This window comes from Hylobates moloch, unplaced genomic scaffold (assembly GCF_009828535.3).
Source record: "Hylobates moloch isolate HMO894 unplaced genomic scaffold, HMol_V3 SCAFFOLD_17, whole genome shotgun sequence".
Lineage (NCBI taxonomy): Eukaryota > Metazoa > Chordata > Mammalia > Primates > Hylobatidae > Hylobates > Hylobates moloch.
The window spans coordinates 17,980,709-18,008,086 of NW_026652292.1; the positions used below are offsets into that span (position 1 = coordinate 17,980,709).

Here is a 27,378-nt window from a genome sequence, read left to right on the forward strand (position 1 = left end):
CCACATGAATGCACCAGGTAATATCTTATCTCTGGCATCAACATTTTAAAATGATTTTTATTTAACTATGACTATGATTTGCATGTATTTAATAATAATCATTTAATAATGATGGTATGACAGAGTATTTAAATTCAACTAATTTACTCACTAAGAATCATTTATCAAATGCTGGGCACTCACTGGGCTGAACACCTAAGTTTGCAAAAACAATTTAGCATCTTCCTAGAGGATCTCATAAGTGGAAGGGGATCTATGTACCTGCAGAAATTAGTAGAACATGAACAAGCATGCAAAAGTGCTGTGAAAGAGGGAAAATTAGTATAACACGAACAAGCATGCAAAAGTGCTGTGCAAGAGGGAAAAAAGAATGAGTAATTCTGCAACAGGAATTAATTGCAAATCTCTTCTAATTCTGCAACAGGAATTTCAGAGAAACTTGTAGCAGGGATTTTAACAAACGGCCGTGAATAAGGAAAAATTTTAGTTGAAGTAAGGATGTACAAAGTGTTATTATATTTTAGGAGGAGGCAGTATTCCACGGTGTCTAGGCCTGAGTTGTACTGCAAATGCTATTAAGAGACAAGAGATAAAGCTGAGAAAGGCATTTCACGCTGACTTGAGAAGAGCCTTTATGACACACCAAAGGATCTAATTTATGACAGTTTTTAAACATCATTTGTAAGATGAACATAAGAGACAACTCCTCTGTAGGATATCTGTGATTATTAGTGACTGTTGTATAAAATGTCATCTATAGTATCTTCCATTTTTAAAAACTGAAATATATTATAATTATATCCTTTACATTCAGAACATGTCATAAGCACCATCTCCCTCCAAACCCACAGGATTCATATCTCTCCTCTCCCCCAAAATTGCCTACTGAAGTATGCTTTCTGTTTTCAAGTCTTATATTTTACTCTGCGACCTCATCTTATCATATTAACTTCAACTTGCTTTTGGATGATGTGTGCGTGTGTGTGTGTGTGTGTGTGTGTGTGTGTGCTTACATGCATGCATCTATATAGAGCATTTCTTCATAACATGAAGAATTTAAAAAAAAATATCAGTCACAGAATGTATAGAATAATGTTGCATAAGAAGAATGTTCACATCAAAATACCTTTTCAACAACTCCATGAATACTTTAAGAATACACAGATGCTTTGCCAAAGGCAAGATGCCATTTTTCAGTACCATCACATCATTTTTAATATTTAACTTGATGCCAAATGAAACTCTGACTCTGAACACGTTCCCAATTATTTCCTAGGTTCAGAAGACAATAGCTGGAGTGATTTCATGAGTCTTACATGAAGAAGGGTGATCATATAGCACAAAACCAGAACAATTCCACTTAAGAAAACAGTAACATAACATTGTTGAAGTATTTCATTTTACTTTACATAAAAAGATAGTGATAAATTCAAATCATGGAAAACAAATACGTACTTTGAGGAAAGCGTGGTGGGTTGTCATTGACATCGGTTAAGGTGATGTTGACTGTTGTAGATCCTGAAAGCCCTCCAACTTGCCCAGCCATGTCTTTGGCTTGAATGACCACGGAGTAATGTTCTCTGGCTTCTCTGTCCATGTTATGTAAGGCTGTTCTAATAACTCCTGTAATAGATATGGTTTAATAAACAGTATGAGCTATATAATAAGCAAGTATCAACAAACATACACACACATATTTTAAGAAATGTCTGTTAAAATAGCATCTTTTTGGGATAAAGCCAGGTGTCTGAGAAAAACAATACCTTACCAGTGCATGAATACTGTCTCTTTGAAAAATTTACTTATTATCCCATGCCCCAAACATCCGATTAAGTAAATTAAGATGCCTATCTCTCTGCATTCCTTAAAGTAGATGGTCCCTCAGCCAGATGCGGTGGCTCACACCTGTAATCCCAGCACTTTGGGAGGCCGAGGTGGGTGGATCACAAGGTCAGGAGTTTGAGACCAGCTTGACCAATATGGTGAAACCCCGTCTCTACTAAAAATTAAAAAAAAAATTAGCTGGGCATGGTGGCACATGCCTGTAATCCCAGGTATCAGGAGGCTAGGCAGGAGAATCGCTTGAACCCAGAAGACGGAGGCTGCAGTGAGTGGAGATCATGCCACTGCACTCCAGCCTGGGCGACAGAGCAAGACTCCAACTCAAAAAAAAAAAAAAAAAAAAAGTACATGGTCCCTCAAGGGCAGTCCTGCCACCCTATTCCTAGTGCTAGTGTGCTGAACATTTTACAATTTGAGCTCCTCAGAAGTGTCAACTAAGGTGGTCATATTGATTTAAGCAGAGGCTAATTTTCCTCTTTATAGAACAATTTACATAGCTTCCTGGCAGAGTTATCAATGTTTAATGACGGAAAACATTTGAGGAGTTTGGACACTTGAACAGAGATTATAGGCAGGAGGCATATTAACAAGTATCAAAGACTAAGAAACTCACTATTTTTGTTAGAAAACAACTTTAAGGAGAACTAGATCTAAGTATTTAGGCAAAATAAAGAAATTGATAAGGTTTATTCTATAAATCATCTGTAAAAAAACCACATTTTTTATCTTAGTAGTGCAAAGAGGGACGTTTAACACTTTTGCATGATGAACCCTTGGATTGAATAAAGAAATGAAAAATATTAAATACCCATCTGTGATTATGCATACATAAACACCCACCTCTACATACATAAATTAAATAGCTCTGTTAATAGAGTCTTAGATCTTAAAGCTAAAAATGCATATTCTGGAGGATAAAGTTTACTCAGGGTATATTAACTGTGCCATAACATAGAATATTGTCCTAATGTCCATGAGATAGATTATAAACATGTGTATAAATATATGTATATATATGTGTATATATGTATTTATATGTCCATCTATATATGCATATAATTATAAAATATAAACATATTTGATCCTTCAAACATGTCATTTTTTCATAAACATACTTTCATTAAAAATATTTGAAGCATGTCATCTTTAATAAATACACCAATGACTTTCAATCAAACTCGCACTTGATTAGTTACAGTACAATTCTTAAGAAGTTGTCAGTTATAACTGTTACCTACAGGCTTTACCAAATACTTTTACAGACAATATCTTAATTTATGAGAAGAAAGGATTTATATATTTGTGTTAAAATAGACTTTTAAAAGAAGAAAGGAGTATTCAATGACTTGCTTTGTCACTTATTTTGAATATAAAAAAGTAAATCACTATTTTCTTTTTTTACTGAATTGATTGGCTATGTAATAATGACTTTGAGAGGAGAGCCTCAGGTATCAGGAAAGAAGATCCCGTAACTTTCACATATTGTGAACATATAATTGAGGGAATTCAGAAAAATTTTCCTGAAGCTAAATAGAAATCAAAATTATTCTTATCAAAAGAAATAATAATATGATAATAAATGATTCATCTAACTCATGCATATGAAAAAGCCTCAAGCACCCTTATTAAAAAAACAATATTTTATCATATGATAATTACATTAGTAGGAATTGAATTGATACAGAAATGAACAAGCAAAGAATTTATGAAATTGTTTTATGAAAGAAATTTATATTTTCTACCACTTGAAAAAAGTAAAGCTATCTTTCCTAAGGAGAATTAATTATAAATGGGACTTGTTTTTGGTGGGGAGAAATATGAGATTATTATCAAAGATAAAGGTTTACAATAAAATCATTAGTAAGTTTTGTAAAATAGATATGTAAAGGTAAAACCAAGTATTATGAAGTGAATGACACATATCTACAACCACTTCCTGGATGAAATGGGAAGAAATTTGCCAGCCAAATTTGCTCATGGATAGAAAAGACCATATCCAAAATGGACACACTTCTCTGAAAGGATTGTCTCAGGATTAACTTAAAATCACAACTCTCGGCTGGGCGCGGCGGCTCAGGCCTATAATTCCATCACTTTGAGAGGCCTAGGCAGGCAGATCACGAGGTCAGGAGATTGAGACCATCCTGGCTCTACTAAAAACAAAAAATTACCGGGCATGGTGGCATCCCTGTATCCCACTACTCAGGAGGCTGAGGAAAGAATTGCTTGAATTGTAGGTGGAGGTTCATGACCAAATTGTCCACTACACTCACCTGGCGACAAAAAAAAAATCACAACTCTCTTGAGGATGGTGCAGCTGCATGTGCTTAGCTATGACCCCTCCTGGAGACATATAGATAATCAGAAAGTGTTACAGTCAAATTGCCATAGCAACATGTTTTCAGTAAAAGATGATCACTTTCTAACCTGGAACCCAGATGCATTTTCTGGGATCACTTGAAGTACAACTGATAGACAGTAACTTCTTATTTCTCCTTTTAAATAGACTATATTTAGAGCAGTTTTAGGTCCTTTCACAGTAAAATTGAGCAGAAAGAACAAAGAATTCCCATATACCCTTTACTTCCTCCATGAGCACAGCCTCCCCACTAACAGCATTCCATACCACAATGGTACATTTGCTACTATTGACGAGCCTACATTGACACATCTTTACTATCAAAAGTCCAGATTTTACAATAGGGTTTACACTTGGTGTTTTATATTCTATGGGTTTTGCCAGCTATGACAACATTAAACTACTTCATAGTATCAAAAAGAATAGTTTCACTGCTCTAAAAATTGTCTCTTCTCTACCATTTATCTTTCCCCTCCCCCAACTCCTGGCAACCACTAATCTTTTTACTGTCTGCATAGTTTTGCCTATTTCAAATGTCATGCAATTGGAATCATACGGTTAGCCTTTCAGATTGATTTCTTTTACTTAGTCATATGCATTTAAGGTTTCTTCATGTCTTTTCAAAGTGTGGTAGCTCATTTCCTTTTAACTCTGACTAATATTCCATTATCTCTGCATGGACCACAATTTGTTTATTTACTCACTTACTGAAGGGCATCTACCTGCTTCCAAGTTTCAGTGATTAGGAAGAAAACTGCATAAACATCTAAGTATGGCTTTTTGTATAAACACAAATTTTCAACTCATTTGGGTAAACACAAGTGCGGTTTCTGGATTGTATAATGAATTTATCAGAAATTGTGAACAATGTTGAAATAAGTTAGGGGAAAATGGCAAACATTTATCTTACCAATATTGTGATAAAAGTTATTTTAATCAAATTGAAGATTAATTCACAGCCTACATTCCATTCTTAATGCTTAGCATAATAGCTGTCTTTTTTTTAACAGAATAAAATGTATATTATGAGTAAACACACGCCTACATCCTCACCACACAGATACTTCATTGATTCCCCCCACCCAAATTTTATGCAGGAAGCTACATTTGAACATGGTGAAAACATCAAGCAGAATGATCGTTTTAATAAGAAAAATTGGTTAAATGTGAAGCTATACAGGCAAAATGATCATATATAATGGTTTTCTCAGGAAATTTTCAGATTACCTTATCCTAGCTTAACTATTGCAACACTCCCTTTCATTTTAAACAGTTTGGCAGTTTGGATGATCAATTATTTTGTCACTCTAATTTTTAGAATATTGCCATTGGTTTTCAAACTTGTGTTTACAATTATCCTGAAGTTTCCTCAAATTGCTCATATTCAGTCCCCAGAAATTTTGATTTAGTAATCTGAAGTGGGACTGGCTTACACACATCTCCAATAGACTATTGCATTAATCTCTTCAGGCTGCCAGAACAAAATACCATAGGCTGGGTGGTTTTAAAAACAGAGATTTATTTCTCACACTTCCAGAAGCTAGAAAGTTCAAGATGGAGGTACCAGATGATTTTATTCCTGGTGAGGCGTCTCTTCCTGGCTTGCAGATGGCCACCGTCTTGTAATGTCCTCACATGGGCTTTCTTCTTTGCAAGCACTGAGAGGAGGATGGGGAATTTCCTTTTTTTAATTTTTTTAAGCCACTATTTTCATTATGAAGGTCTCATCCTCATGACCTAATCTAAGCCTAACTACATTCCAAAGGCCTCATCTCCAAATACCGTCATATTTGGGGTTAGGAATTCAACTTATGAACTCTAGGGAGGTCAGACACAAATATTCAATTTGATTTAGGTGCACGTTGTTCAAGACCATATGCTGAATAGACAACAATTAAAAAGGCAAAGTCCTGCCATTATGTTTCCATGCATTTCTTCATATTTTAACTTCATCATGTCATGCAAACAAACGTATGTGTATAGGGATCACATAGGCACATAACATAAAAAAGTGATGTGCATTTTTCTCAATTGTAAAAGCTAAGCCAATGGATAAAGATAGAATAAATTATATATACATAGTCCAAGTAAGAAAGTATGTTTTATGTGTTTGGTTGGCCATTTCTGTCATGTATCCACGTATCCAGTATTTGCAAAATAATTTACTCTAGTCTTTGATAAAATCTTACTAAGGGAACACTGTGTAGCCTTTTCATTTAGTACATTTTTAAAGCCAAAAATACAGAGCAGCGAAATTAATTTCCATAAATTACTGCATTGTGCATTTGTTTAAAAATAAAGAAAACGCTTCTCTTTTCAATACATCCTAGGTAAACAGCTACAGCATATTCTAAATGTTTGTCGGAAAGGCTTCACTGGCAATGTTTACTTCAAAAATTTTAACTTGCATTGTTGCCTCTTATTCTCTTGTGATGCTGGGTTGAATCAACAAGATGTGATTACCCGTGTATCATTTTGTTTTGTTTCTTATTACTTCCCTGGTAAACAATTGTTAGGTGCCCGATTGCCTGCAAATTACCTCTGACTACTATTTCCCAATCACCTTGATATGTAGGGGCTTGTAACTGGGAATTACTCTCTGCTGTACACAAGTTCATAACATTGAAAATGCGTCTGTGATTATAAACATTACTTGTTGAGCTTGAGTCACTAGCCTACCATATGGTTATGCCTCCTGACTAATAATATTCAGATAGCAGTAGATCCTCCAAAATGTTTTCTTGCATTTTTACCCACTAAAAAGAATCCAAGATGAAAATGTACACATTTTGTTTATTAGATAATACCACAGAAGACTGCAAAATAAAAATGCCTAACAGGCTAGAATAAATAAACAAGCCTACATATTTAAATTCTTACAAAAACCTCCAAGGTAGACACACATATTTATGAGAGAAAATGGTAAGGTTCCTTCTATGTCTAAACTACACATGTGTACTTTTGCTTATTTTTCTTTCTTTTTTTTGAGACAGGGCCTCACTCTGTCACCCAGGCTGGAGTGTAGAGGTGCGATACCTGCTCACTGCAACCTCTGCCTCTAGGGTTCAAGTGATTCCCCTGCCTCCGCTTCCTGAGTAGCTGGGACTACAGGCATGCGCCACCATGCCCCACTATTTTTTGTATTTTTAGTAGAATTGGGGTTTCACCATGTTGGCCCGGCTGGTCTTGAACACCTGGCCTCAAATGATCCACCCACTTTGGCCTCCCAAAGTGCTGGGATTACAGGCATGAGCCACCACGCCTGGCCTACTTTTGGTTCCTTTACTTAATTTGTTCAGTTTTTCATTTATTCATTTAATATCTATTATTTTACAGAAAATGGGTAGGACTCCCAGTGTTTCTCTAATGGGACATGTGGACCACTTAATAACTAAATCATGTAAAGTGCTCATTATCATGCAAATCTACTCACATCTTCAACCTACTGAATTAGAATCCAGGGCAGTGGGTCCCAGGCATAAGTTTTGTGACAAGTTGCCCCAGAGATTCTTGTGAATGTACAAATCTGAAATATCTACCTATTTAACCACATATGGTACCTGGCCTTAAGGTTCTCATATTTCACTGGAGGATCTGCTTATTCAAATTAATATGAGTACTAAGAGATTTAAATATATGTAAAAGTTTCATTAACCATTTTCTAAATGAAGGCACTAAACATCTTGGCAGTAATAAGTCTTCTCTTCAACTGCCTGATTGTGGTGATTTAGGTACCTATAAAATTCTTTATGTTATCTACACAATTTATATTTAAGTATTTTAATATTTAGTATATTATATGCTATATACATTACACATTCTGAATTTTCCCAAATGATTTTATGAAGATAATGCATCTTCCATAAATTCTTCTCTGTATAGAAAACAAAAATAATTAGACATTTAACTGATGCATATCCATCAGCAGCATAATCCAGAAATCCGTTTTCTTCATTCATCATTGCCAATTCAATGTGTGCCGAATGTGTTTCTACTCTGTTTAAAATGTGGAGTATAAACACATGTAAGATACAACTTACGAAGTTGAAATGCTATGATTAGAATGTTCAATGATATGGAAACAGATATGCAAATCTGTAAAGTAACACAGAAAACATTTTACTAAACACAAAACACAGACTTCAGAGGCCATAGTGATGGAAGCATATGAATGAAGAGTACCCATGGGGGAAGGCCATGTTTGTAGGCTGTGAATTGTATGGAGAAAGCAGTGTATTCATGGAAAGGACACTCACTTGACATGAACCAATGCTTGGGGTCTGGAATATGCATGGCAATATCGGACAGTGCACAAATTTAGCTTCAGTGGAAAGTGTTAGTGAGACAATGGCAGAGATTAGGTACTCAGTGATTAAAACACACCTTCAATTTAAAGGTACATTTTAATATTTACAAACATTCAATATTTTGTTTCTCAAGTGGCCGAAAGTTTAAATAATTCTACCGTTGCCCTTGTGGAAAGCCAAGATTGACCAAACTTCCCTATTTGTCAGTCATTGTTATGGCTGTGGTTTAGCCAGGGCATGGCTGTCTCTATCTATACTGGTAAATTTAGCACATTTGTGACTCCAAGCTTCCAGTGGGTGATGGATTAAAACCTCAGATTTTATTTTACTTATAAAGAAAAATATATACGAAATTATATGAGACACTGGCATCTTAAAATTTCTTTTAAAACACAAGACTTAGCTGCAAGCTATGACTCATGGAATTAGCAATCATAAATTCATAGAGGTAGACATTTTTATGCTTCAGTAGGAAGATTCAATACTTCTCTACATGTTTTTTCTCTTCCTACCATGAAAATTGATGGTGAAGTATTTTATTTCTGCTGAGGAGAAAAGGAAGGATAATTCACATGTTTTGTGTAGAGAATGTGAATTAAGAAGTCCTTAAGGGAATTCCTTTAGGGTATATACCTCGTGTATTTATTTCCACACATTCTATTAGAATGTGAAAAGAAAAGCTCGAAATGTCAGTAACTCCTCTCAGATCACAGGATTACCAATTTGGAAAATTTGAAATCATACCCGGGATTTCCTGACACTAAAATCTTAATGCCACAGTGGCATTAGCTCAAGGAATTTAGCCCTTGTAACTTGCAGAGTTTATAGGACAGAATTGGTGTATTTTGAGAGGGAGAGATAGAGAGAAAAGAGAAATAAAGAGGAGGAGAATAAGGAGGAAATGAAGAGGGAGAATGAAAGAGAGAGAGCGGGGACATGATCATAAAAGTGGTCACTATCTCTAAGAATTTGAAAATATACATCAGGCAGATGTAGTTATTTTAATACATCGCTACAGATGTTTCAAACTTAGAATGCTTTTTTTATTTTTGTTTGCATTTTATTTCTGTTATTAGTGTTCAATGTGATCTGTGTTTTCAAAAGCTCTTTCTTGCTGATATATTTAATAATCATACTGATAAAATCCTAGGGCTGCCCAGGGATTCTGCAAAGGGCTACTCTTCTCCAGATTGCCAAACCTTCAGCACAACTACTCCATTCAGCAAAATGGAATTTACTAATAAATTAGAGAATTTACTAATAGCATAACAGATGCTCCTTGACTTATGATGGGATTGCATCGTAATAAACCCATTACAGAGCTGAAAAATGGTAAGATGAACTATCATGGGTAAGAGACCATCTAAATATGGCAAAAAAGAAAATTAAACTGTAGCCTTTCACAATAGGTTTGCCTGTGAGTAAATATCATGAGATAGCACAGAAAAATATCACTTTTCTGCTTGAAGAGGTATAATTTGCCACTCCTTGTTGATATGAAACTCATTGCACATAGTCAGCAGCCCTGTGGGTTTAGCCTAAACAAAAACCCAGGTTTTTTTTTTTTTTTTTTGGATATAGAAATTGATGTTTCTGGATCATAAGGTAGTTCTATTTCTTAATATTGTGTTGAATTCCTATGCCATTTCATTCCCACCAACAGTATGGCTCTCCAACCTCATCAACACCTGTCTTTTGTTTTGTGATAATAGCCATCCTAGCTAGTATGAGGGGATATCTCCTTGTGGTTTGGATTTATATTCTTCTGATGATTAGTGTCGTTGATTATGTTTTTATATACCTGTTGCCCATATCCAGTAGAATTATAATTGGGATCTCATAGAGATACCTGCACTCCTATGTTCACTGCTGCATGAACCTTGAAGACATTATGTAACGTAAAATAAGCCAGTAAGAGAACAAATACTGCATGATCTTACTTATACAAGGAATTTGAAAATGTCAGACTCATAGTGTCAAGAATAGAATAAATGGTGGTTTTCCAGGGGCTGAGTGAGAGGGAAATGAGTTGTTGCTGTTTAATGTGTGTAAAGATTTAGATGTGCAACCCAGCACTTTGGGAGGCCGAGGCAGGCGGATCACAAGGTCAGGAGATCGAGACCACAGTGAAACCCCGTCTCTACTAAAAATACAAAAAAATTAGCCAGGCATGGTGGCAGGCGCCTGTAGTCCCAGCTACTCAGACAGGCTGAGGCAGGAGAATGGCGTGAACCCAGGAGGCAGAGCTTGCAGTGAGCCGAGCCAAGATCGTGCCACTGCACTCCAGCCTGGGCGACAGAGCGAGACTCCGTCTCAAAAAAAAAAAAGATTTAGATGTGCAACATGAATAACTTCTAAAGGCTGTACAACATTGTGCCTGCAGTTAATGATACTGTATTGGACACTTAAAAGTTGTTTAAAAGGTAGTTCTCATTAAGTGCTATTACCACAATTAAAAAATAAAATAAAATAAATAATGCAGCCAGTAACTATACATTGAATGAGACATTATTTTTTGTGCTCTCAGTCACCTCCTTCCCCTTTCCAGAGTTGATGGAGCATATAGAATTCTGTTGGCATGTATGCATTCATGAAATCATTTACACATTTGTCTTAATACTTGTTGTTTCTGGATGAAAAAATAAGAAAGAAACAGCTATGGGATCCTGCTTCAAATATGTCTCTACTGTTGTCCAACAGACACTCAAATAGACTTTGAAAGGATGTCTGTACCTTGGCAATGCGATTTCAGAGGCAGCCTCTCTTGGCCAGGTTAGATTCTAATAGCACTGGAATCAAAGGTCCCCATTGTAGGGAATTTTCTTCAAGAGATGGCAAAAACATGATAAGTAAACTTGGGTTACTGAAAGTTCTGATGCCAACTGCTCAGGATACAGTCTTTTGCATAACAGAAAAAAGAGTGAGAATTGGAAAAATTCATCTTGTTTCAAGTGGCCATTAGCCCTAGGATCTTCTCTTTGTAGAGAACCAACTATCAATGCTACAATCGCTACCATTTAGAGAAAATGATCATGGCTTGAGGGATTAACGAAGCCTCCTATAAATTCTTTGACAATAGTCCCATCAGTCATCTGGGTCTATCTGCCTTCTCCTTAAATTTGTGCTGGCCTGTGACTGCTTTAATCAAGGCAGTACAATGAAAGTGACCTTAGCAGTTTTTGCTCTGTTCTTGAGGGGTTTAGAAGCTGCTGCCTAGATCTCTTTAGCCTGTGAGCTTTCTTGTAAGTGATCTAGCTAGATTGTTAATGACACAATGTAGAGAGGCTCTGCAATCACATGGAGAAAATGAGGCATCCAGCTGGGCCCAGTCTCCTAGCTGTTCCTATTAAAGCACTAGGCATCTCACTGCACCCATCCTTGAACCTCCCTGGACCCATCCTTGAACCTCCACACAAGCTGATATGTCAGATGGATGCTTTACCCAGTATTCCAAACCAACGTCATATGGATTAAGAAATTGCCTGGACAACCCCTGCTAAATTTCCTGACTTCCAAAATTCTTGTTTTGAAACCTCTCGGTAGTAGTTTGCTACACAGAACAACGGCATTGACATTTGGAAAACACACACACACACACACACACACACACACACACACACACACACACTCATTTACCCCAAAGAAAAACCAGTGATGTTTGGCTTTCTAGATCAATTCCTAAGACCATTAAATCATACTATATATTGTGTACCTACTATGTCCTCTTGCCTTCCTCTCTTTCTGCCTCTCTTCCTCTCACTGTCTCTGTCCAGAAATGGAGTGCATGACATATAGAGGAACAAACATAACTCACAAATGTAATATTTCAGCTATGGTCCATTGTAAGCATATTTCATGAGTTCAGGTAAATGTTGTATTTAGAGGATAAGCAAATGAAAGGAAAATGAACCTGACCTCCAGATAATTGCTGTTTAGTCAACACATAGAACACGACTTCCTGTAATTGATGAATAGTTATAAAGATTTTTAGCATCAGGAAACTTACACTCTATGGAGAGTATTGAGATTATCTATGCTATTTATGGGATACTATTAATCAAGAAAATTAGAAAGATAACTAAAAACATTTAAACATCATATACAAGTTATATTTCATTTCTAGATCTAGTTAAGTATGATTTCCCAAAATAGCTTCTTCATGTGGCTTATAAAAAATTTGTGTGCTCAAAACGCAAACCCATATGAGAAATATTATCATATAGACATATGATGCTTATTCATTGGCATATTTTTCTCTTATTCTGCTTTTTTTTGGTTTTTGCTTCGATGGTTTAAATGAGTTCAAAAGATGAGATGCTTTATATGGAATTTTTTTAGTCAGTTACTATTAGAGAAAGGGTATTTAATATGAATGTCACAAAAACATTTGGAATACGTGTTGTTGAGACAACTATATTTAGAGTCATATAATTTTGAATATATTAAAACACTACTATACAAGTATATACATATATCAATGACCATCTAGTTCCATTAGTAATTATATAAATGACAACATAGGTCCATAAGTAACTGAACATTGATGATTTCTCCTGCATTACCAATTCAGTTATTGTGACATCTGGTTTCCTAATTTATAAAAAATGATTTATTTCTCTTTTATATCATGATTTAATTTATAATGCATTATGTCACACTCTATTATTATTATTATTATTATTATTATTATTATTATTGAGATGGAGTTTCACTCTTGTTCCCCTGGCTAGAGTGCAGTGGCGCCATCTTGGCTCACTGCAAACTCTGCCTCCTGGGTGCAAGTGATTCTCCTGTCTCAGCCTCCTGAGTAGTTGGGATTACAGGCGTGCACCACCATGCCCAGCTAATTTTGTATTTTTAGTAGAGACTGGGCTTGGCCATGTTGGCCAGGCTGGTCTTGAACTCCTGACCTCAGGTGATCTGCCTGCCTCAGCCTCCCAAAGTGCTGGGATTACAGGTGTGAGCCACCACCCTGGCTGTCATACTCTAATAATCTAAAAAGACATGGCCATTTTCCAGCAAGTTGGCTGTCATGTTATGCATGCTATATATATATACATAATATATGAATATTAAAGCATGCCTACATATCGTATACATGTTATTTATGTCACATGTAGCAAATATGCAGCACTGAAGCAAACACATGTATCTGATTCCTAAAATTATTAAGATTTCAGAGGTATGTATATGCTTTGTTCCTTTAGCATATAGTTTTAAGTAGAGTCCAGAATTGGGCCAAAATAGCCAGAACTTTATACACCCGCCTTCATTCTGTCACTGGATGAGTGCTGTCCTAGAAATGGTGCCACTACAGGCAAGGTTGATATAGTTCTGAAGGAGCTGACAGCTGGAAGTGTGCTGCTGAATGCACTCCCCATGCTGGAGGAGCAAGTTTTTCCTTAAAGGAAGCTCAGGACCATGCATCTCTATGTCTACCAGACAGCAAACCTGCTTTGTTCCCCTTAATCTCTAGTACAAACCCTTCCAATGTTGATTAAGGTTGCATGCTACACTGAAAATACTATGGATAGAGGTTAAGCAAGTGTGAGATCATGAAGAGTGGCCTTGGATTCCTTTATCCTGAGAGCTATAAACAGTTATTCATTCCTTCAATTGGTAGCTATAGAGTGCCCTATTGAATCCAGGCACTGTTCTAGGTGGAGAAAATTGCTGCCCTTGTAACGCTAGCATTCTAGGAAGGGCAGATTAGTGGGAAAAAAAAGATAATTAAATCACACATAATAATACCAATAATACCATATACAGCAGATTAGTTGTTGTTAATGCTCTTATCTTCTGTGGTTCTCATGTTGCCAAATCCAACAGGTAATTGCTGTCCTCATACCACCCTCAGTAATACTGGCCCCAGGCAATTATGTCTATCCTTCTGAGAGATTATTTCCTTGTCTTTCTCAATTCTACTGCCTTGTTTTGTATTGCCATTACATTAATTTACTGATTTTCATGCAAATTTAATTCTTGTTTTTGACAAATTATTTGGTTTTTTTCCCCACTAGAACAAAAGCTCCACAAGGCCAAGGATGTTTGTTTTCTGTGTTTTCATTGCTGCGCCCTCATTGCCTAAAACAATCTGCAAATCAAATTGTCCTCAAATACCACAAACTGAGTGATCACAAAAAAAAAAAAAAAAAAGCAAAAAAGTATTGTTGCACTGTTCTGGAATCTAGAAGTCTGAAATCAAGGTGTTGGCAGGGTTGGTTTCTTCTTGGTTTCTTCTTCGGTCCCAAGCCTCTCTCCCTGGCTTATTGTTGGCTGTTTTCCTACTCACATGGACTTTTCCCCATATGTTCAAATCATCTTTCCTTTGTGTGTATCTCTATGTTCAAATTTCCTTTTTTCATAAGGCACCAATCATAATGGATTATGGCCCACTTAGACAGTCTGACGGGAGGGCATCCCTGGCAAAACACCAACTGGCCTGTGCACTGGGGTAGAGCCACAGAAGTTCACCCCATTTGCAGCAGGGAGGAGAAGCCTGGCCCCTCCTTTTCTGGGTGGAACTTGGGATTCAAACAACGAGGCAGAAAGCACTCTAGCAGTGTCTCTGGCCTTGAAGAGAGTCCCTTTTCCCCCCTTTTCTTCTTTTTCACTCAATAAAGCCTTGTGTTACTCACCCTTAAAAGCATCTGCCAGCCTAAACTTTCAAGGCTGTGGGACAAGGACTTCTGTCTTTAGCTGAACTAAGGAAAAGCCCTGTAACACCACAGCATGTCACTTTAACTTGATAATTTCTGTAAAAACCATAACTCCAAAGAAGGTCATATTCTGAGTAACTAGGGGCTAGGGCTTCAATATACGACTTTTTCATAGGGGAGAGGACACCACTCAAGTGACAACACTAAGCAAAATAACAAATAGCACCAAGAAAAAAATAAAAACATATTGACTGTGTAAGTTTGTTCTTTGAGCCCATATTAAAGATATTAGTAACGCAAAATCACAAGTGTTGACTTGACCAAAAAGGGCCTGAAGTCACTCAAGAAGAGCACACAAGACAGGAAAAACAGATGTGTGAAAGATCACAATGCCAGAGAAAACATGGAGACGGAGAAAGACTTTTGTGTGGGTTGCCTAAGGATAGGGGTTAAGCAAGTGTGAGATCATGAAGAGTGGCCTTGGATTCCTTTATCCTGAGAGCTATAAACAGTTTTTCATTCCTTCAATTGGCAGCTATAGAGTGCCCTCTTGAATCCAGGCACTGTCCTAGGTGGAGAAAATTGCTGCCCTCGTAATGCTGACATTCTAGGAAGGACAGATTAGTGAAAAAAAAAAAAGATAATTAAATCATACATAATAATACCATATATAGCAGATTAGATGTTGTTAATTGTTGAGGAAAATTAAACATTTTGTTTGGGCTTATGGTTCTAACTAGGACTATAATAGTGATATGCTGGAATTAGCTAGTTCTGGGTCACAAGGGCTGATTATTATGCTTTCAAAAATTTTGAGAGCTGGCTCATAGATATAACTATTGTTAAACATTAAATTATATAAACTTAAAGTTCCCTTTCACTTTAAAAAGTAATAAATACTGAAAACTCACTACTTTCAAATTGTGTTACTATATTTTACCATTATCTATAATTTTGATGTTATTTATGTCTACTTTATCTGTATGGTGTAAATACTATAAAACAATGTGTTCATCTTTTCCCAACTCCATGTTCAATAGTGTCACCTTGGTAACCTGAAAATCAGTGGCAGTGGATGTATTGATCTAGGGATTGTCTAGACTTGAGAAAGTAAAGGAGAAAACAACTAATGCAGTTTAAATCCCAAAGTAACCATTACATTGCAAAGAACACGAAACATTGAAGAAATAGTATCCTAAATAATAAAAATGATTTTTAGCTTAGCAAAAAGCAGCTCATATTGATGAACAAGTGAAATTTAGACAAACATCATTTATCTACACATTTATGTAAGTAAAAATATTTGCCAATACCTAAGCCAGACTAAACTTATTTGTCAATGAACTGAGCAACTTCTTTGCTGAATCAGATAGTAATCAAGCTTTTATTTGCAATAAAATATTGTCAGTATTCAACAGATTGCAACAACTGATTGGTTATGGATGCCAGAGTTCAGCAAAAATCAATGTAAATATTCTGTAAGAATCAATTGACTGTGTGGAATTTCCAGTCGACAGTAATATATATTCTATAATTGCTTGTAAATTGTGTGCTACATATCTTTTGTATCTGTAAAATTTATATGAACATACACTTACATACATGCATACATATTTCTGGTTGTTAAATATTTACTGGCATGCCACTGACTGCTAGCAATAAACAGGCTTACTTAAAAGAAGTGATAGAGAGGTCTAGGCAAAAAAGGATCATATGCACAAATGCCCTAATGTGGGTGCTTTCGAGGCTATTTCAGGTACATTCATGGGACCAGAATATCTAAGGTAAAAGTAACAGAAAGAACTGGTGATGATATCAGAATGATGATGATGGGCCAGGTAATTAAGAGCAGGCACATCACTATCATGCTGTTAGCTTTGGTTGTAAGTAAGATGGGAAGCCATTGGCAAGTTTTGAGTGAAGGAGTGACGATATGGTTTGGCGCTGTCCCCACCCAAATCTCATTTGAACTGTAGCTCCCATAATTCCCACATGTTGTGGGAGGGAGCTGGTGGGAGATACTTGAATCATGGTGGTGGTTTCACCCATACTGTTCTTATGTAGTGACTAAGTCTCACGAGATCTGATAGTTTTATAAGGGGTTTCCTCTTTCGCTTGATTCTCATTCCCTCTTGTCTGTTGCCAGCTAAGACATGCCTTTTGCCTGCCACCATGATTGTGGGGGTTCCTCAGCCACGTGAAACTGTGAGTCCATTAAGTCTCTTTTTCTTTATAAATTACACAGTCTTGGGTATGTCTTTACCAGCAGTGTGAAAACAGACTAATACAAGTGATATGATTCTATATATTTTAACATAATTGTTTTGAAAGTTGCTTTGGGAATAAATTGTGTGGGACAATGGTAGAATAAATGAAATAAAGTTAGTTAAAATAGAAGTGAGGAGATGTGGTGAAATCCTGGATATCTGTTGACGGTAGGGTTTCCTGATGTCATAGTCGTGTGGTGTGAAAGGAAAACAGGAATGAAGGATGATCCAAAGTGTTTGACCTGGAATACAGAAAACTGTGAGAAGAACTGTTTGTGGGGAGGTGGTTGGAAATCAGGAGTTCAATTCTGGATCTACTCTGAGATTATATCTCAGAGACTCAAGCAGACATATTCAGTTGGCATAACATATACTGGTTTTTAGAGGAGCAAGCTAAAATAGTAATATAAATATGACCAGCATAAAGATACTACTTAAAGCCCTTAACCTAATGAAATTAGCATAGAAATGAGTATGTATAGAAAGAGGCTCAAATACTAGATTCTGACACATAAGATTGAGAGAAAAGGTAAAAGCAAAAGATGCCCACTGGTCATTCAGAAAGGAAAAAAAAACAAACACACACAAAAAAACAAAGAGGGTGTGGCATTCTAGAAACCAACTAGTATTTCAAGGGATAGAAATTGTTCTCTTGCGACAAATGCTGTTGCTAAGTAAAGTACGATATGGCCTGAGCAGTGTGAGGAATGGAGTCAGAGACATCATAATGAGAGCTATGGCAGTCTGCCCTGAATTTAACAGTGGATATGAAATGAAGAAAATGTTATGTGAAGTGAATTTTTAAGGATAAGAAGACTGGTTGGAAGTAGAGTGTGAGGAAAAGGGAGTGATTCTAATGACACTCAGGTATTTGGCTTAAGTATCTGGGTCAGTGGGGAGACCTCTACAAGATGAGATGTATCAGGTAAAGATCAGTGAAGAGAGTGTTAATTTGGGGTATTTTGACTTTCATGTGCTTAAGAGAGATATCTATGTGAAAGTCTGATGGAAAGTTGAACACTTGACACTCTACAGAAAGGTCTGGGCTGGTGAGTCAAGATAATAATGAGAACTATGAACAAAAAGAGGAAAATGAACTCATTCTTCCCCAACATAATGAAGAAAGGGCCACTTATTACAGTTAATGGTCTATATTGCTCCCTCTTGAATCTTTATTCCTTGAATCGTATACTAAAAAATTACCAATCAGGCTGCAAGAGCTATCTTTTTAAAGAGGCAAGTGAGATAAAAGTCAATCTATCTAATCTTAATGAATATAAAACAATCAAAGACTGGATATTTCGACTGCGTCTATTACTTTGTCTGTTTACATAAATAAGTCTATTAGTTGAACAAATTAGCTGAATTACTCCTTTAGGTTATCAAGGTATACTTCAAATTTAATCAGATAGCAAAATAAGAGGTTGATTATATAAATTTTTTTCAACCAAATTTGAAAGACTTTTCGCACTATATACGGATCATTTACATATAATTAGAAAAATAGACAACATATCACAAAAGTGAAGAAAAAAATTTGTAGAAGAAAATTACTTTAAAAGAGTGGGAGGACACAGATTTTTTAAATTTTATTATTTTATTTTTATTTTGAGTCTCGCTCCATCGCACAGGCTGGAGTGCAATGGTGTGATCTCGGCTCACTGCAACCTCCACCTCCCGGGTTCAAGCAATTCTCCTGCCTCAGCCTCCCAAGTAGCTGGGATTACAGGTGCCCATAACCATGCCTGGCTAATTTATTTTGAATGTTTAGTAGAGACAGGGTTTCTCCATGTTAGCTAGCCTGATCTCGAACTCCTGACCTCAGGTGATTCACCAGCCTCGGCCTCCCAAAGTGCTGGGATTACAGGTGTGAACCACTGCGCCTGTCCAGGATGTAGATTTTTTAAATTTTTTATTGAGTTACTGATTTAAGATATCCATCCTTATTCCCCTTGGCTACTCCTTATCAATGTGGCCCTTCCTTTGTTAATCTATATCCTATGTGAACTAATATTTTATATAAAACATTTGCTATGGTAGCTTTGCATTCTTAATATTTCAACGTTTCCTGAAGTTGCAAATGGAATAATGGGTTTAGTAGGGATCCACTGGTGTGTGTGCGTGTGTGTGTGTGTGTGTGCGTATGTATGTGTTGTTTTCGTTTTGCTGCTAAGAAGGCTTGTATTTTGTCAGGTGGTCCATGATACTAGAGTTTGGAAGTGGCTACTATCTAATTCTCAGGCCAAGGCCTTGCTTCACCCACTCACTAGTCATTCAATATTTTTCTATTTTATTTCTTAGTTGGGGGATCTAGCAGGAAGTAATAGAAGTAGGCACCTAAGGCAGTCTATAAAGTATGTAAAACAAAGGCTGCATTAAAGAAAGCAACATAATGCAGACTGAATAGAATGAACGGGTCCCCTAGATGTATTTGGGAATTTGCATAGAGTTATTTAAAATTTGAAGAGCGAGCTCTATTAGAGAACAGGGGAATAACCCAACAGGATTATAGAGCAAGACCTGAACTAGGAAGGGAATTAACATGGCAAAAATGGCTAAGGAAGAAGGGCTAAATGAGACATTGATTTAGTTATTTAGAGACTGTTTTTCTCTTAAAATAAAACCAGAAATCATATCACTTTTGTTGATTTAGCACCTTTCACTGCTTATTTTAATGCTCTTCACTCTTAGGGTTCCAGAGAACCTATAAATGTCTTTTCACTGACTCAAGCACCATTTATCAAAGTTATTGCATGATCTCACCAAGCAGGAGTTTAGGCAACTTCCTCTGTGCTATTTCCCTTTCAGAGATAATTCTAAAGGGAATTAACTAAAGAAAGATCACCACATTTGAGTACAAGTCAATCATAGGCCTGAAATATTTCACTCACATGAATAATCGAGAAGATGTAACAAATGGGAATTTTTACATATTCTCAGTTAAAATGGAAGCAGTGACACAATATAAGTGAAACATAATGCTTTTCCATTTTGCTCCCTTGTTATGGCATTTGAGAATCAAGCTGATTCTCGATTTGTCAATTTTTTCTTTGATCATGTATTAAATTGTAGCAATGTATTTACTTAAGTCCTACATTTAAGAAATATATTTTTATTTCTTAATCTTCCCATTGAGGTATCTTTGGCAAGGTCACTTAACCAAACAGTTGGCAAACTCTGAAGCGATTTTCAAGTTACAGGCTTGGTCAAGAAGGTTTACTATATGACACACACACACACACACACACACACACACACACACAAATACTTAAAGCTATATTGAAAGACTTACAAAGTCTGTTAAAAATCCTAATATTAATTTATAAAAATTAAAGACAAGATAATAATGTAATTTTGAACTACAGAAGATATCAACCATCACCCAATAACTGCATTTAAAATCACTGAAAGGTAGTATCACATGTTATCCTATCATTGGCATTTATATGTGTAATGAACTATTTAAAAATTTCTATTTCCCTTTATTATTTGGAAGGATTTCTGTCTCTTTTACTTGGCAACTCCACTTTTTTTGGTTATTAATTCCATGTTTTAGCCATTTTTTCTAGGTTATTCTTGTAGAATAATTTCATAAATGATTTATTTTTGTCATACAGTATAGTTGAGTGTTTAGAGTAGTAGAGCCAATTGTCTACAACGAAACCTTGGTTCCACCATTTCATTACATAATTTTCCTCAACTCTATATGAAAACACCTAATAATTCATATTTATATGATCAATGTGACATTACATTAGTCAGTTTGTGAAAACATTTTCCAATAGTGTGTGTATCACATGGTAAAAGCCCAGTATAATTATCATCTGCTTTAAAAAAATAAAGGGTACTTTCTGTTTTTTAATTTTGTTCAGAAATGGACATATTTTCTCCAAAGCAGACATACAAGTCTGAAAGTTCACAATTCCTGAACCGTTCTCTGATTTGCATTCCTTCCTCACCCCTAGCCAGTGAATTAAGAATGGTGAGCTATTTGTTTTGTTCACCTTAGCGTTAGCAATATCATTATTTGTATTAATAGTTCTAGAAATGTGTCTTTTTTTGTTTACAATTCCAGTTGGATGCATTTATAACCACATTTTTCACAGGTTGACTACTCCACACTTTCCTTACCCAAATGTACAGTTATTTTGCCTTAATTCTTTCCGGGTTTCTTCCAGCTGATGATTCTGAAGTTTTCATGTCATTGTTATTTCCAAACACAGGGCTATCTCTTTTTTTCTTGGATATTTTCCTAAAATCCTAACTATATTATCAAACCCTTATTATCTGTTATCATGAGTGTCACCCATTTATCTCTAAGGTATACACATAATTATGAATACCTTCCACGTACCAGGTAATACGTTAAAGTGCTTTTTACAACTATTTCATTTAATTATCCTGTGATCCATATGATTAGTTATAAATACCTGGGATTATAGAACACTTAAAAGCTTACTCATTTTCTATCTTTCCTCTTTAACTTGGGTACTGTGGTTCAGGTGAAGAAACTGATATTATTTGTGCCCTCTCTGTGTTATACAGGTGCTTGCTCTTCCACTGAAGCATCACACCCATGCTTTTGTTTGTATACTCCAACTGGCTGCTGTTTTGCATCAGCTGGCTGTAAAGATCATTTTCAGACTCTTGGAGGAGGTCACTAATTAGAAAATACAGTGTGGTGGTGTGAGTAGTGGCCAATGCAGTGCTCACTCACACTGCATTAACTGGCCTTCAGCGTGCTTATTTAGTCCTTTGTTGTATTCAAAGAAAATGTTTGAAAATTCCTATATATACTGATTTCTGTGATGCTTCTTTCTTCTATAGTGGATTTATTACATAGTGTCTTCAACTTTTACACTTCATTCTTGCTACGGAACAGAATTTAATAATGATACAGATATCAGCATAATCTGTACATGTCCACAAATATTAAATACAGCTTATTTCTCCCAATTGCATTTTGCATGTTAAAAGAACAAAATTCCAACAAATTAGAAATCACCAAAATAATTCAGTTACTTCATTTAATGAAGTCATTAATTCAGTGAACGTTGATTGCATTATCAAGTGTTAAGTGCTCAGAATACAAATAAGTACAGAAAACAGTTCCCAAATGGATATTCTCACCGATGGCATGGTGTTACTTTTTTATATTATATAACCATATTAATTCAAAAGAAATTATTACAAACATTTCTTTATAAAATTATCTTGACCATGAGGCATAGTGGGGTGGGGAGGGAAGGGGAAGTGTCTCTCCTAATTAATGTTTAAATTACTTTTCTGGCTACAGAAACTTGTTTTTGATTTGTTTTGATTTTTTTTTAAATTGAGACAGGGTCTCTCTCACCCAGGCTGGAGTACAGTGGTGCGATCTTGGCTCACTGCAACCTCTGCCTCCCAGGCTCAAGCGATCCTCCCACCTCAGCCTCCAGGAAAGCTGGAACCACAGGTACGCACTACCATACCCAGCTAATTTTTTAGTATTTTCAGTAGAGATGGGGTTTCACCATGTTGCCCAGGCTGGTCTTGAACTCCTGAGCTCAAGGGATCCACCCCCCTCAGTCTTCCAAAGTGCTAGGATTACAAGTAATAGCCACCATTCCTGGCCACTGCCAAACCTTGTAGGCCCTGGTAGAAATGGTTGAGAAGATTCTGGGTGTAATGATATCACTCTAGTAACTTCTTACTTGTACTTTGGAAACATTGGCCATCTAATATCCAACTAATGGGAATTTGCTAGTGATCAAATTCAAGAGAAATCCCATTTCCCCAAAATAAGCTGGTGGCATGTAGAAATTGAATTGAAAACCTATTTTTGTCTCATCTAATATTACATTAAGCTATGTTTGCAGAATTGTTTTAAATGTGTGAAAGAAAATGCTTGTAAATAATTGTATTTTGATGAATAACAATGTTGTTATTTACTAAAGTCAGATGATGCTTTCTTTTCTTTTTATTTCCCCACCAAATAACTAAGTTGTATTGAAAATATTTAATGATTAAAAACATGGGCTCTGCAGACAGACTGATGGGGTCCAAATCCTCTTCTCACTGGATTAACTGTGTGGCCTTAAGGAAATTACTTCCCTATGACTCAATTTCTTCCTTTAGAAAAATGTGGGTCATGAGTTCTCATTTGGTCGTAAGGCTATTATAAAGATTAAATAGTGCAGTATAAGCAAAGCACATAAGAAAACTGCCTAGAGAAGCACAAGTAACATCATAAGCAAAAGTTAGCGTTTTTCTTATTGTTTTATGTTATTGTGTGCCCAGATGACTAAATAATATAATCAGCTTAGCAAGAAATATTCTCCCAAAGAATGTATTTGGATAGGCTGGGCGCAGTGGCTCATGCATGTAATCCCAGCACTTTGGGAGCCCGAGGTGGGTGGATCACCTGAGGTTGGGAGTTCGAGACCACCTTGACCAAAATGGAGAAACCCTGTCTCTACTAAAAATACAAAATTAGCCCAGCGTGGTGGCGCATGCCTGTAATCCCAGCTACTCGGGAGGCTGAGGCAGGAGAATCGCTTGAACCTGGGAGGTGGAGGTTGCGATGAGCCGAGATCATGCCATTGCACTCCAGCCTGGGCAGTAAGAGCTAAACTCCATCTCAAAACAAACAAAAAAAAAAAAAAGAAAGAAAAGAAAAAGAAAAAAATGTATTTATGTATTTGGCGGGTGCTCATAATTTTTATAGTGGTTTAAAGCTTACCAAATTTCCTAACATAACCTTATTTTCAATTCAAAGTACTCCTGTGAGGTGATAGAACACAATGTTTACACATTATTACTAATTTACTCATGAGAACAAAGACAAAGAAAATCAAATATCTAATCTAGAATAGCTAATAAGTACTTAGTGATTTTCCACTGTCTATTGATGCTAGTTTTGCTTTTTCAATAGAAAGAATATGTATACCATGTTCCTTACATGGATTAGAAAATCCATCTATCATCTGACAAAGGGCTAATATCCAGAATCTACAATGAACTCAAACAAATTTACAAGAAAAAAACAAACAACCCCATCAAAAAGTGGGCAAAGGACATGAACAGACACTTCTCAAAAGAAGACATTTATGCAGCCAAAAAACACATGAAGAAATGCTCATCATCACTGGCCATCAGAGAAATGCAAATCAAAACCACAGTGAGATACCATCTCACACCAGTTAGAATGGCCATCATTAAAAAATCAGGAAACAACAGGTGCTGGAGAGGATGTGGAGAAACAGGAACACTTTTACACTGTTGGTGGGACTGTAAACTAGTTCAACCATTGTGGAAGTCAGTGTGGCGATTCCTCAGGGATCTAGAACTAGAAATACCATTTGACCCAGCCATCCCATTACTGGGTATATACCCAAAGGACTATAAATCATGCTGCTATAAAGACAGATGCACACGTATGTTTATTGTGGCACTATTCACAATAGCAAAGACTTGGAACCAACCCAAATGTCCAACAACGATAGATTGGATTAAGAAAATGTGGCACATATACACCATGGAATACTATGCAGCCATAAAAAATGACGAGTTCATGTCCTTTGTAGGGACATGGATGAAACTGGAAAACATCATTCTCAGTAAACTATCGCAAGGACAAAAAACCAAACACCGCATGTTCTCACTCATAGGTGGGAATTGAACAATGAGAACTCATGGACACAGGAAGGGGAACATCACACTCCGGGGACTGTTGTGGGGTTGGGGGAGGGGGGAGGAACAGCATTAGGAGATATACCTAATGCTAAATGACGAGTTAATAGGTGCAGGAAATCAACATGGCACATGGATACATATGTAACAAACCTGCACATTGTGCACATGTACCCTAAAACCTAAAGTATAATAATAATTAAAAAAAAATTAAAAAATAAAAAAATAAAAAAAATAAAAATACAAAAAAAAAAGAAAAAGAAAATCCATCTAATCACAGTTGCCTGTAGGAGTACTTTATATCTTACTACTGGGAACCTTTTTGACATAGATACATCAGACAAGCTTACTGATGTTTGATTAATATGTAGTTCTTAAATTACATTAAACAAAATGTACATACAAAAATACATATGGAAACTCTAAAAATCATCTTCTCATAGTTTAATTATCATGCCAAAATTGTTACCATTTTTACCAGAACCATTCTGGCAGATCAGAAGTGAGAGATGGTTGTTTTGTAAACCCTTGATGACAAAGTCATCTTTGGTAGTTGCATTGGACGGTTGGAAACATGTAGCAATTTGTAGTGAAAAATGATTAATAAGTGATTGAGGTAAGTGACCACACTGTATTTTGACCAAAACAAACAAACAAACAAACAAACAAAGAGTATAAATTCTTAGAATGTGGACTATATGTTATTTCCCTACATATCATCTATCTACCTACTCATCTGACTAGGTATCCATTTATATATTTTACTTTCTTTAGTTACAAACTGTTTCTAAACATAATTTTGAGAGTTCAATGATATGTTTAACAAGTTTAACATAGTTGTTCAGGATCATATTATCCAAAGTAATTGCACTGCCATGTAAACATCATTGTGTGTGTTTTGGCAGAAGAAGAAGTAGACATTCCTGTTAATTTTTCTTCAACATGTATATTTATTATAGGTTATGGCAGTCAAGAAAATGTTGTTGAAAGTAAAGAAAAATTTTATCTTAGTAAAGTGCCAATGAATTGTGAAATACTACCCATAAACCACTATTTGCTGAAATAGACTTGGCTCAATCAATGATTTTCAGTTATTAAGTTAAAAAGCCCTCCCCTGATGTTTATATAGTCTAATTAAGTTAGGACAATAAGTGCTACAGAAAAAGGACTATAAACTAAATTTGCAAGTATACCTAGTTTTGGAATTTCATACATATTAGTTACACTTCTTTTTATTATTTTATTTTTTCAATTGACATAAAATTGTATGTACAGTACGATGTTTTGAAGGATATATGCAAAGTGGCATGGCTACCTCTAAATAATTAACATATATATTACACCACATAGTTATCCTGTTTTAATGGTTAAAAAAAAACATGCACCAAAACGTTTTTTCCAACCAAAGATACATGACATAGTTTTATTCAAATAATCTTGTGGCTAAAATGTTGTACTTTATTTTCAATTGTTTGTAAATATTCAGTTCACATAATCTCTTTCTTTCTTTCTTCCTTTCTTCCTTCTTCTTTCTTTCTTGATTTTTAATTTATAAATTATAATTGCATATATTTATTGCACAGAGTATGTTATTTTGAAATATGCATATATTGTGCAATGGTTAAATTGAAGTAATTAATATATGCATTCACCTCACCAGGTGGATTGTTTAGAATTGGACACTCTAATATCATGGCTGCCATGCCAACTCGACTCTCTATTTAATATCACACATTTCCTTGTTCTGGTCCCTACACTACCGATTCCTATTTCTACTTCTAATTGAACCTTTTATTTCACAGCAGTTACGCCTGACAAAGATTCTATCCTTGGCCAAAAGCTGGTTAAGCTCTCCTGAACTCTCCTTTAAACTAACCAATGATTTTGAGCTTTATGTTTGTCTCTGCATTTCCCAGTTTTAGCAAGAATACTGCTAAGTCAATTTCGCTTGAATCCTCTGTAGTCAATACCTAATCACCCTTACTGTCTCACTGGGTTCCTCGTCACTCACCACTCACCAGTCAATGTCTGCTTATCCTGGCCTGCCTGTAGCAAGAAACTTCACCTACTCTTGATGTCTCCTATTAGTAATTTTCCATCCGGTGACCTCCTGCTTTTCCTCACCCAACTCCTTGGATATAAATTCCCAATTTTCTTTGTGGTATTCAGACTTGACCCTAATCTCACTCCTAAGCTGCAAAAACCCAGTGAAATGGTTTCTACATCTATCATAATGATCCTGAATAAAATCTGTGTACCATGCTTTGATAAGT

The 27,378-nt window shown here is 36.0% G+C and overlaps 1 protein-coding gene across 4 annotated transcripts in view; it reads right to left on the reverse strand.

Moving 5' to 3' along the window:
- The window catches only part of CDH18 (cadherin 18), a 356,371-nt gene that overhangs the window by 135,523 nt on the left and 193,470 nt on the right, over positions 1 to 27,378 (reverse strand). For all 4 annotated transcript variants that reach the window (XM_032136147.2, XM_032136148.2, XM_032136153.2 and 1 more), the window contains exon 4: positions 1,456 to 1,623. In XM_032136147.2, the coding sequence (XP_031992038.1) occupies positions 1,456 to 1,623 (168 nt within the window). The remainder of the gene's footprint in view (positions 1 to 1,455; positions 1,624 to 27,378) is intronic.